This window comes from Dipodomys merriami, unplaced genomic scaffold (genome assembly GCF_024711535.1).
Source record: "Dipodomys merriami isolate MVZ:Mamm:240054 unplaced genomic scaffold, mDipMer1.0.p SCAF_8, whole genome shotgun sequence".
In the NCBI taxonomy this organism is placed as follows: Eukaryota; Metazoa; Chordata; class Mammalia; order Rodentia; family Heteromyidae; genus Dipodomys; species Dipodomys merriami.
This window is the reverse complement of record NW_027206401.1, coordinates 12,588,372-12,601,056: the sequence shown is the minus strand read 5'-3', so window position 1 is coordinate 12,601,056 and position 12,685 is coordinate 12,588,372. Positions and strand designations below refer to the sequence as shown.

At 44.1% G+C, this 12,685-nt stretch overlaps 1 protein-coding gene across 5 annotated transcripts in view; it reads left to right on the top strand.

Moving 5' to 3' along the window:
• Window positions 1-12,685, top strand: part of LOC138819300 (sterile alpha motif domain-containing protein 5) — an 826,789-nt gene that overhangs the window by 793,127 nt on the left and 20,977 nt on the right. For 3 of the 5 annotated variants that reach the window (XM_070010734.1, XM_070010735.1, XM_070010737.1), the window contains 4 exons: window positions 1,498-2,411; window positions 7,656-7,730; window positions 9,984-10,130; window positions 12,377-12,512. In XM_070010734.1, the coding sequence (XP_069866835.1) occupies window positions 1,498-2,411; window positions 7,656-7,730; window positions 9,984-10,130; window positions 12,377-12,512 (1,272 nt within the window). The remainder of the gene's footprint in view (window positions 1-1,497; window positions 2,412-7,655; window positions 7,731-9,983; window positions 10,131-12,376; window positions 12,513-12,685) is intronic. The other 2 variants (XM_070010736.1, XM_070010738.1) reach the window with 1 other exon arrangement.

Below are 12,685 nucleotides of genomic sequence, written 5' to 3'. Positions count from 1 at the left end.
TCTTGGGTTGAAGTTCATACCAGTGGTTTGTTTTTCTCTGTTGCTTTTTTTTTTTTAACCTCTAATTCCCACCCGTTAGAAAAAGTAACCAACTTAAAAACATCAAGACAATTCCAATCACCTCCCCTCCTCTTGGGTTGAGCCTCCCTTCCTTTTCTCTGACATTTCCCCCCACACCGGCCCCCTTCTCCTGATATAGTTAATAGTGTGCTTCTGTTCCAAGGAACTTTGTATTTTTTCCCTCTTCACGATTCAGCTGGTGGAAAGCTGCAAAGCTCCAAAGTTTCCTTATAATTAAGGACACGCAGCCAGCTGGGATTGCTACACCCACAGCCTGACCTACTTCTCCTCTACATCTGTTCACATAACACACACAGAAAAGAACTCCGATTTCCTGCCAGCGGGTCCAGGCTTTTCCACTGGGTTCTGGAGGGCTTGGCTCACTACCTGGCTCCAGGGCCGGCTTCAAGTGGAACACTCCAACTGCTTGCGTGTCCAGGCCCTTAAACGCCCTTGCTGCTTCCACCAGAACCCAAGTGGATGGGGGATATCTCTGAACTGGTTGTGTTTAGCCTGTCAACCGTGAGACCGTTTGTCAATCACATTTGCAGGAATAACTCTTGATGGCGTTTTCCCCACCCAAATTGTCATGGAGATTTAATCACTTAAATAGCATATGTACCAATAAAAATTAAAAAAAAAAAAAAAAAAAAAGATCCCTGACACCCAGATGACATTCATCACACCCTGACTATAAAAAGCCACCAGAGTCAGCAGAAAGCTGGGCCTTTCCGAAGGGGAAAGGCTGATTCCTGGTTTCTGAGGTTTGTACTTAAAAACTGGGGAGACAATTACCTTGCCACGCAGAGGCCTACGGTGATAATGATTGGCTTTGACTTTGCAAATGGCTGCTTTTTTTTTTTTTTTTTTTTAAATAATAGGCCTGCAAAGAGGTTTGGTCTACAGAGATGTTTAATGGGGAAACAAACACATCACAGCTTTATAACATTAAGCTTGTATGAGACCACAAACTTGTAATAGTTTGATGTTTCTTGTGATAGCCGTGTTTTAGCGGGTACTGTGTTTATGAAGAGAATCGTAATGAGGGCAGGGACAGAGGGAGCACTGTTTGTGTGTATGTGTGTTTGTTGGGTTTTTGTTTTTGTCTTGTATTTGGATCTAGTACTGGGTCTTGAACTCAGAGCCTTGTGTTCTCGCTTGGTCTTTTTCCATTCGAACCACACCTCCAGTCCAGCTTGTTGCTGGTTAATGGGAGATAAGACTCTCCAGATTTCCCAGCTGACTTCAAACTCGGATCCTCAGATCTCAGCCACCCACAAGTAGCTAAGATGTGACAGGCAAGAGCTAGGTACTGGTACCCCGCAGCATCGGGGTTGGTTTCTCTGTGTCCTGGCCGGTGCTGGTCAGGACAGGGAGTTAAGAGCGACTGCACACGTGTCGGTTCTCACAGAGGGATCCGTGTTGTGTTCCCTCCAGGTGGGGACGAGCACGTGTTTGAGAGCCCCCCGGCCCTGGACGAGCGATCCGCCCTTTACTCTGGAGTGCACAAGAAGCCGTTTTTCTTCGATGGCGCCCCAGAGAACCCCGCCGAAGAGGACTCGGAGTGCGCCCCGGCCACGGCTCCTTCCCCGGGCAGCCTGGAGGGCGGCTGGGGCGCCGGCCGGAAGTTGGTCAAAACCTTCAGCAAAGGAGAGAGCCGGGGCCTGATCAAACCCCCCAAGAAGATGGGGACCTTCTTCTCCTACCCGGAGGAAGAGAAGCCCCAGAAGGTGTCCCGCTCGCTGACGGACGGGGAGATGAAGAAGGGGCTGGGCTCGCTGAGCCACGGGGTAAGTACGGATGGCGTCCTCCTCTATGAACACCAGCAGCACCACCACCACCAGCACCACCACCACCAGCACCACCGGCGCCGGCACCGCTTTCTGGTGTCCCTGGAGGAGGTGCAGAGCGTCCGCAGGCAGATCCGCTGGAAGAAGACGGACGCCAGCTCCTCCTGCTCGCGCCCCTGCCCCTGCCCGCGCCCGGCCCGCAAAGGCGGTGCGCATGGCGGCGGTGGCGGCGCCGCGGGCGGCGCGGATCTGCCGCTGCCCCGGCCCAAGCCCAAGCCGCCCGGGGGCGCCGGCGGGCGGCGGGGCCGCGGGCGCGCAGCCTCGGCCGCCGCCTCCGCCGTCAGCGAGTTCAACATCACCTACGTGGTGGAGCGCAGCCTCTACAGCCACCTGAACCTGACGCAGCTGGTGCGCCCCGCCGCCGACCGCACCCTGCGCAAGGCCGACCAGCAGGACCTGCGCCGCTGCCTGCTGGACGACGACCAGGAGGCGCAGCGGAAGTGGGCGGCCACCGTGGACCGCTGCACTAAAAGGGTCCTCTTGCGGATCCACCAGAAGTCCGTGAGTCTGCGGGACCGCCACCGCGCCTTGTCATTTCTGTGGCGTGCAGTCAAGCATGGCGCCCTCCCCCGATCCCTCCTCCCCTCCCCCCTCAGCCTCTCCTCCCTCTCCATCTTGACCACCACCTCTGGGCTCCAGCCTTCTTCCCTTTAGTATTTGCTTCCTCCTCCCTCTCCATCTTGACCACCACCTCTGGGCTCCAACCTTCTTCTTTTAGTGTTGGATTTCTGCTTTTTCTTGACCATCACCTCTTCCCTCTAACCCACTTCCTTTAGTGTCGGCTTCCTCCTCCTTCTCCATCTTGACCACCACCTCTGGTCTCCAACCTTCTTCCTTTAGTGTTGGATTTCTCCTTTTTCATCTTGACCATCACCTCCCATCTCTAACCCACTTCCTGTGGTTTTGGCTTTCCCCTCCCTCTCCCTCTTTGACCATCACCTCTGGTTTCTAACCCATTTCTTTGCGCGTCAGCTTTCTCCTCCTCCATCTTGACACTCTCCCCTGATCTCTAATCATTACTTCCTTTCGAAGTGTCTTTCTCTTCCTTTTCCATCCTGACCGGTTGAAGCAAGTTTGACTTTTAATTCAAACTGAGCCTTGAGGCCAATCCAGGGCCAGGGCCTTCCAGGGTGCAGGCTGGGGCTCGGCCCCCTCCTGGGCGGGGCTGTCCTGATGCCCAGACATCTCATCACTTGACCTCAATTAGAAACTGATTCAAAACACTAGGACATTTTGCCCTTAAAAAGAATTGCTTTGCTCTTTCAGTTAATTAAAACAATAGGAGTGAGCTCACAGAGTCTACCATCACCAGTAACCAGTAAGTGATTGGAAACTTCAAATCTGGTAGAGGCAAGCAGAAAGTTCCAAAGTCTTAACAGAGAAGAGGTGAATTAGAGCTCTTTGGTTTTACTTCAGTGATTTTAGTGCTCTTATTTTTGTAAGCATTTGGTTCCATGCATAGCAAGGAACAATGTCCTCACTTTCACATAATAAAGTGTTCTTCCATTTTAGTGGAGGATCAGAGAGAACTAGTGAGATTTCTGTTCAGGGCATGCAAATGGCCAGCTTTAGAATACAGATCATTTTCCCCTTGGAATGCCCACCTAACGCTTAGCTTGCACAACAGCCCCTGTAAAATGGCACAGAGGACCTGGCAGGGCCCTCCTGGCACCTTGTTTCGTCCACCCGGGGCTGCTGGCCGGGAGCCCCTTTGAAAGGTCTGAAAGAACCTTTAGAAGAATCCGCTTCCATAGTGGCTTTTCCCAGGCCTCCTTCACGCTCATGAATAGGATGTTCTTCCCCAGACTATTACTGTAATTTAAATTCATTCAATCCAGTCCTGCTTTTGTGAAAGAGAAAACTGATTGGTCAATGCCATCCTTAGAATGATCTTCTCTGCACTGAAAGGATCCGTGCATCCTTCCTACCTCTGGGGATTTCTAAATACTCTCCCACGAATGGACTTTCTTTGTGGATCTTATTTTCTATCTTCTCACATTCCTGTGGTTCTTGTAGCACTTTGAATGCTATTCGTCTGTCACAAAAACTTTTCTCCTGGCTCTTTCTACATTGTGGCAGTGTTCTTGCTGGGTTTGGTTTGGTTTTGAAATAAGAGAAATCTCTTTGTCACCCCTTCAGCCTGCTCTGATCCATATGTGTTCTGTAAAAGGCCAGTGTCAATGCTTTTTTTTTTTTTTTTTAAACTTACAGAAGTGCTGTGCCTAGTTCATCCACTTTGTACCTTTTCTGTCCATGTCCTGGACAGAACATGGCCACTTTCATGTTCATTGGTGACTCTGAGTTTAAATCATGGAATATGGAGAATTTACCCAGTTGGAGTGCCTTCAATTGCTCCTGTGCCTCTCATGTTATTTATTACTAGATAAATAATATGGACTCATCAGGACCATTATTCAAGAAGTAATAATTCTGAAGTTTTTATGAATTAACATTGTGGGCCAATGCTAAATGAACATCTGGGCCAGATTGTCCCTAAGTACTAAGTCCCAGTTGCTAAAAATGACATTATTTAATGTCTAAAGCAACAATCAGTCTGAACTGAGTATTTTTAATATGTAAGAGAGTCTGTCCTGGACAGTTATTAATTCCTGCTAAGATTAGAAATTGGCATATAGCAGGTCTTGTAAGTACAGTTGTATAATGAGGAAAACAAAATTGAATTTTTTGATTTTTCCAGAGAATATATGAGAAAATACAGTTTTAATGATAGAATTTTTTGATTGAACCTGGGGCCCACGTGTGATAAGCAGATGCCCTACCACTGGGCCACATACCCAGCTCTACAGCGTTGTTTCTGCCAAGACTTAAACCATATAACTCTGTGTCTTTGAGAATTCTTATCCATTCTTCTTGTTCTATATTTCCTTTCTTTTACTCCCTCCCCCAGTATGCACAATTCCTTTCATCTTAACCTTGATCTTTTTGTCTTTGAAAAATGCCATATTTTGCTTGACGAAACTCCAGAGAAATGATAACGCTTTGTATTCACTGGAAATGGTCATGTGTCTTGCCTTTTATGTGATCATTCAATTTTTGTTTGGAAGAACAGACATGCATGACATTTGAAATTTTGTCCATTTTTAAATTCAACGCTTCCCCAAAACATGTTTACAACTGCATGATCATCTCATCGACCAGCTCGACTCATCTCTACAATCTATCTGAAATGTGTTTAGAGTTACTTGTGCAAAAGATGTGTGAACTAAAAAAAAAAAAAAAATTCACTTATACTTCATTTGCGTAGATCACCTACATCAAAGACTTTTATTTTTCTTTTAATATTTTTATTTATAATTTTTTCCCTCAGAAGGAATGCTACTTGGAGAAATATTTGATCTTATTAGAAGAAACTGAGGATTCATTCAAGAACTGTTGATTGTTCAATTTTTTGTTGAGTCTCCATTGATAAAGAGGAATCATTTCCAGATAATCTTAACCCATCACTGGAAGACAGCCCTTTCTTTATGCTCTTTATTTTAGGCATAAATGCACACAACAGGCATATGAAAACTTAAACAAGCTTCTAATTTATAGCAGTCACAGTTTCCACATAAATTCTTTGTCAGTTATTTCATATGTTTCAGAAATAATGTGCTGTGTTGCAGGAGAGGCTGTTTAACACAGGACATGTAAAAAACATAAAGTAACAAGACATCTGGGTGCCATACCATGTCTGCAAAGCCCTGAGTCACCCGAAAGGAACTAGAACAAAGTCACTGGCGTTGCAAAACTCCCAAAACGTATTTGGCATTGTATGTTAGAAAGGGAAAGCTAATGTTAAATTTTTTACAGACATTTTTCTTTTTGTATGGATTAGACCTACATCTAGTTAAGTTGAAGTTAGATGAAAAGAAATTAGATGTTGATATTGAATATCACGTTGGGGTTGTATCCACTGGCAAGCCGTACATTACTTAAAACAGGAGCAGCCTGCTAGTAAGGGACAGCTTTGAAGCCTTCTAAGCGGAGGTGTACCCAACCTTTCCTGTTGTGTCCTCTTCTAAGGATGCTCTGGTTTCTGCAGTTGACCTCCCAAGTTGCAAAGCCTGGAATGGAACTCCACCCCTTCGCTTGCATATTTATAACTTTGACTAAACCTACACATAAAGATCAGCAGCATGAGCTACCAGGTTCTCAGCATAATCATAAGTCACATAAGAAACCAGTACCCAGTGAGTGTTTCTTTATGCCAGGCACTGCACTAGGGGTCTTCAACTATAATATGTCAATGCCATTTCACTACAGACTATGAGGTTCAAAGAGGTTTAGCATTTGAATTAGGAAGTGACACAACCAGAGCTTGGGTCTGTCTGTGTCCTCTTTCAGGAGCCTAGTTAATCTCCCTGCAGGTTGCTTCTGCTTTCTCATTGCAGCAAATTAATATATGTCTGAAGTAGATTTATTTCAAATAAGCAATGTTTATAGTATACATTGTATAGTATACATTTTTCTGCTCCTTTCTTTGATTTAATAACTATGAACTGGAGTTGTCTGGGAACTAGGTGATCCAAAATGTTGGTGCCAAAATCTGCTGCTCAGCTTGTATTAGTAATTGCGTTAAATAGAACATTATTTACAAGAAAGGAAGAAAAAAGTGTGCCTGAGAGGCGGGGGAGGGGGGTGGAGGGTGGTTGTAGGCAGCAGTGGTCAGTAAGTGGCTTTTGCTGGATAAGCAAAAGAAACTTGATCTCAGTTCTAGAAATACCAAAAAAATGAAAGAAATAGAAGCAGTTCCATCAGGTTTGAAAACAATCAAGAGGACAACAGAGCTTTCATTTGAATAATATCTTCTTTTATTTCTGTTAAAATGAGTGTGATCAAAGGCAGCTTCTTCTCTCCCCCCCCCCCCCCCCCCCCCCGGCAAATGTGGTGTCTTCATCCTCTGAGAAAAAGAGTTATAATTAATTTAATTGGACAGTGACATGGGAAAGTTATCAGCATTTTTGGCTCTGATGGAGAAGTAGTTAGTGAGTAATCTTGACCTGATTGGACTGCTATAAACAGAACTTTCCTCCTGTCCCAGCCATTTTAAAACTAAACCAAACAAAAGTCTCTTAGAAAAGCCTGCTGTCAGTGGCTGAGCACAGGACTCAGGACTGAGTTCTCAAGACCACTGAGTGAGGCTGGATGCCAGTGGCTCACGCAGATAATCTCAGCTACTCAGAAGGCCGAGATTTGAGAATCAAGGTTTGAAGCCAGCCTGGGAAGGAAAGTCTATGAGACTGATCTCCAGTAGACTTCCAAAAAGTCAGCTCAAGTGGTAGAGGACCAGCCTTGTATAAAAATGTTAAGGGACAGTGCCCAGGCCCTGAGTTCAAGCTCTAGCACAAGCACAAAAACGAACAACCACCAGAAAAACCACTGAGCAATGCCCATTGATTGTGACTGCTGTCTGTGACTGCTGTAGTCTGTGCTAGGAGACAGAGAGTCTTACAGCCCTGAATGGGGGGAGGGATTTTGGGTTGTGTGTCTATTCAAGAACAGCTGTCTCTGGATTTGAGACACCTGTCGTAGGTGATAGGCTAGTTCCTTAAAGCACAGGATCAATGGAGTTGCCTGATGACATGACTTATGTATTCTTTCTCATCATTTCTCGTTGCCTTTTTTCATCCTGTTCACATTTTGGTGATTGAGCGATGTTCGGTGGAAGGGAAGGGTGTTGGGGGTGTGTCTGGTAGGCAGAACTTGAGTGTAACTTCCTGTCCTGTCCTCTCCTTTCCACAGAGAACCTGCAGTTTTGGGGGATTTGACTTGACAAATCGTTCCCTGCATGTAGGCATGAATAGCTCCAATCCGATGGTGAGTAGTTGCTGGAGGGAAGCAGTTGGTTGGGATTTGAACCATGACAGATCACAATAGATGTGTGTCGCTCAAGTCACTTTTGGAAAAGAGTTGTATTGCTTATTATTATTATTGTTTTTTAGAACTAGAATTTGAACTTGGGATCTTCATACTTGCTAGATTGACACTCTACAATTTAACCCCCCCCCCTTTTTTTTTTAACTCTTAGTTTTTCACGAGGTTTCGTTTTCTTTCAGATAGGGTCTCTTGTTTTTGCCCAAGGCTCATTTCAAACCATGACCTACTTATGGCCTTCCAAGTCGTGGGGAAGATGGTTGTGTATCACCAATCCTAACTTGTTAAGTTTTGCTTGGCCTGACCTCCATTTCCTAACCTCACGTTCTGAGTATCTGGGGTTACAGAGCTGCCATGCCCAGCCTCCGCTGCACCCACTTAAAGATGTTCCATTGTTTCATATGAAAAGGCCTCTGATGACCCCTCCGGCCTCCCTCTCCTGAAGCAGCACAGTTCCTTCATGCCTTTACCTCCAGGGTTCTTCACCCAGATGAGTTTGGTTTCAGTAAAAGTCATTGGTGTCCACGAACCTTTCTTCACCTCACAACAAGTACATGTAACTACTGCATATGTCGTGGGGCCCAGTGGAGCCCTGTGGTTTGGAAACCACATGTCTAATGACCAGGCTTATTTGGGGCCCAGTATGCATGCCTTCCCATCCCCAAGGCTTAAGTGTAGGTCTTTCTGATGGGATATGTCAAGGAGTAAGCCCAGCCTAACTAGTGTGACAGCCAACCAGACCCCATGGGCTAAGGTTGTCACCTCTCTCAGACCTCCTTCAAGGTGTTAGTTTGTTCCTTGAAGTTCAGTTTCTCAGTTTATATGTTATATCCCCCATATATGCACACATGTACACATGTATGTCTGTACTAGGGCTTGAGTTCAGGTCTTTGAACTCTCGCTTGGCTTTTTTGTTTAAGGCTAGCGCTCTACCACTTGAGCCCCTCCTCTGCTTCTAGCTTCTTTATGGTTACTTGGAAATAAGAGTCCCACAGACTTTTCTTCCCTGAGCTGACTTAAAACTGTCAGCCTCAGATCTCAGCCTCCTGAGTAGCTAGTATTACAGGCATGAGCCACCAGTGCCCAACTTATAGGTGGTTTTTTATGGTATGTCCTTTATATATTTTGCCATGCAACTGTAAAATGAGCATTTCATGCTTTATAGTCTTTATGATCATGTGTCAGCTAAAATACCCATCTGAGATATGAAGTGTTGCAGAATTTCCTGGAAGATTTAAACTGTTTTATTTGGATATCAAATTTTATTGATTCATAAACCAATAATTTTATGCAGTCAGTCTTTAAAAAAAAAGAATATTTTTTTCCCTCTTCCTCAGGGGAAAGTTTGGTTTTTAATTTAAAGAAAAAAAATAGAGAGATGGCCACAGCAATGTAGTTCTTTCGGGAAAGGAAACTGATATGCTCTTAGGAATTGACCATGTCAAGTAGAGCTCTGATAAAAACAAGGCAGATTCTTATTCTTCTATGCCTAAGACTCTACCATGAGTGCTTAGTGCTTTTCTGAGGGTGATTCAGAAGTGGTATCTCACCACTACTGGGATTCATGCAGTTTGCTCTTTGCTGATAAAATGCAGTCTACTTGTGTGCTTCACATGGTGAGGATTGTACCAAGATTAAATAAAATTAAAAGTGACTCATGTCTCACTACAAACAAAATCTTCTTAGTAGGTTTTAACTTGCAATCAAAAAGATAAATAGGAATGAGTGGGCATGGTGGTATATGTCTATAATCTCAGCTACTTTAGCAGGGTGAAGATCAGAAGTCTGGAAGTTCAAGGCTAGACTGGGCAAAATGTTAGCCAGATCTCACAACAACCAATAAGCCAACTGCATGCCTGTTAGATACAAGCATCTGAGCTAGGTAGGAAGATCACAATCCAAGGCCAATCCTGGGCAAAATATCTTGAGACCTATATAAAAAAATAAAGCAATAAAAGGCATAGTTCATGTGATAGAGCAAAAGGTCTTCAGTTCAAAATCCAGTACTGCCACACAAAAAAAGAAAAAAGAAAAAGAAAAGGTAATTGCATTGAGTTAGCATGAGAAAAATGTGAACATCTGGGGAATGCTAATATTTTCCTGAGAGTTGGGACATTAATGGTTTGGATAATGAAATCTGTTTCTTGGCCTCATTTTCTGTAACTAAAGGTGTATTTACAATATTTTGCTTCCCAGGGGAAAGAAGGAGATTTTGTGTACAAAGAAGTAATCAAGTCACCCACTGCCTCCCGTATTTCTCTTGGGAAAAAAGTGAAATCGGTGAAAGAGACCATGAGGAAGAGAATGTCCAAAAAATACAGCAGCAGCTCTGTCTCTGAGCAGGTATGGTGCGCACTGTCCTAGCTGAAACCCCCGGGTGTCTGCCAGCAGGGCGACCACGGCTGCTTAGTCCTCAGACTCCTCACCCTTGCTTTGCTTATACAAACATTTGCTTCTACTTAAGGTTATACATGCACCTATTCCTGGTGCTAGACATCCAAGACCAGAGGCCAAGGGGGCCACCTGAAGAAATGAGTCCTCCTTGGTGAAGTAGGCACTAAAGATTGTAGTCTCTATGTCCATTGGAATACCAAAGGGAGATTTTTCTCTCCTAAAATACCATTGGTACAAAATGTCTATCACCAGATCCAACCATTTCAGAGGTAGTGAAAAGCACAGAGCAAGTCTGAGGAGGAAATTCAGCAAATGCTTCCTGGCTCCTGGACTTCTGCAGTCATTAGGTCTCCATGGATACAGCTATCGCTAACAATTCCCTATCACAGTAGCAGTATTGATCTGACCCCCACGTCCCAAGTCTATTAAAAAAAAATATCTCTATGAACATGACTAATTTCTGGCTTAGTTGCATGAGTAGAAGGAATAAAAACACAAGGGAAGGCTTTGAGGTTAATCTTGACCACTGGATTTCAAAACCCTCTCTCCTGGCACCTTCATGGTACTCGTGTTGCAGCCTGTTAAAGCATGATGGATGAGTTGGTTCTGCTTGAAATATGTGGGGAATGTCTCTTCAGCTTCCTTATGGAAACAGCTGGGAACGTAGGCATTTCATTGCTCAGCTGCTGCCCCCTAGTGATGGCAGGCTAAACACCAGGCCTCTTCCTGTTTAAGCACCAAATTGGCCAGCCCCACACGTGCACTTGCATTTGAACAAAGTATCTTGATTTTATGCCAGTGGTTCTCACTATAGGAGTGGAATGACTTTGCAGGGTTATAGACTATTTAGCCAATTTCAGTACCTTATGTATGGAGAAGCATGAAAATCTGGCCAATTGTTTTACAAGGAGCATACTTTATAAAAAAAATATAAATGTTTTTCAAAGTAAATGAAATATTCTCTGATAGTATTTTCAAATATTATATTAATAGTCATTAATAGTAGATTATAGTTGATCTGCCTTTGGAGTCTAGCTAATTACTGAGCTGTTGAGTTTGCTTACAGTCCTTAAAAGATTTGGCTAATTATTCTGTCCTGTGGCAGAGAGATTTTTTTTTTCCCTGAAACATTTTCAAGATATGAGAGATATATACACATATATATGTACATATATATGTCTATATATCTATTTATATATAATGAAAAGTAATTTGTATATGTGTTTGTGTATGAGCCTATATATTGGGCCTTGAACTCAGGGCCTGGGACTATAATATAGCTTTTTCATTTTTCATTCAAGGCAGGCGCTCTACAACTGGAGCATAGCTCCACTTTTAGATTTTTTTTTTTTTTTTGCTAGTTAATTGAAAATAAGAAGCTATGGACTTTCCAGCCTTGGGCTGGTTTCAAACTTGAGCCTCAGATCTCAGCCTCCTGAGCCACTAGGATTATAGGTGTGAGCCAACAGCACTTGGCTCTGAAAATTAATTGTGTGTGTGTGTGTGTGTGTGTGTGTATGTGTGTATGTGTGTATGTGTGTGTGTATGCATGCACCAGTCCTGAGGCTTGAACTCAGAGCCTGGGTGTTGTCTCTGAATTCCCCCTCCCCCACTCAGGCTAGTACTCTATCTCTGGAGCCACAGCTGCGCATCTACCTTTTTGGTATTTAACTGAAGATAAGTTTCTCATAGACTTCGCTACCCAGGTTGGCTTCAAACCATGAGCCCATGATCATCAGATCTCAGCCTGAATAGCTAGGATTACAGGTGTGAGTCACTGATGTCAAGCCTGAAAATACATTTTAAGTGTGGCCATGGGCCACAAATTTCTAGTTTAGGAAGGATATGGTTAAAAAGGAGACTTGGCTTGGAATGTGGCTTAGTGGCAGAGTGCTTGCCTAGCATGTATGAAGCCTTCAGTACCACATAAACAGAAAAAGCCAGAAGTGGTGTGGTAGCTCAAGTGGTAGAGCACTAGCCTTGAGCAAAAGAAGTTCAGGGACAGTTCTTAGGCCCTGAGTTCAAGCCCCAGGATGGGCCCAAAAAAAAAAAATTAAAAAGGTATAGACAATAGGCATAGCAACAGGTATGGATATAAAGGCCGATTTGGTTCCTGCCACTGAGGACCAAATTGCTAACAGTTACAACATGTCTCCATCCACTTATGCAACTTAGTTCTATTGGAACTATTTCAGGACTCTGGCCTGGATGGGATGCCTGGATCCCCTGCCTCAGCAAAGCCAGACTCAGAACATGTGGACAAACCCAAGCTCAAAGCCGGAGGATCGGTAGAAAGCCTTCGGAGCTCCCTGAGTGGGCAGAGCTCCATGAGTAAGTATACTTTGCAATTGGAGATGATTTCCTTTGGAGTTCAAGTCTGATATTTCTTGAGGAACAAGCCCAAGCAAGTTAAAGATGAGTAAGGTGAATTCTTTGTTCTCAGGATGCAATTACAGAGCCAGATTTGTCATGTTTGTTTGGTAGATTTACAGCAGTGCCTCACA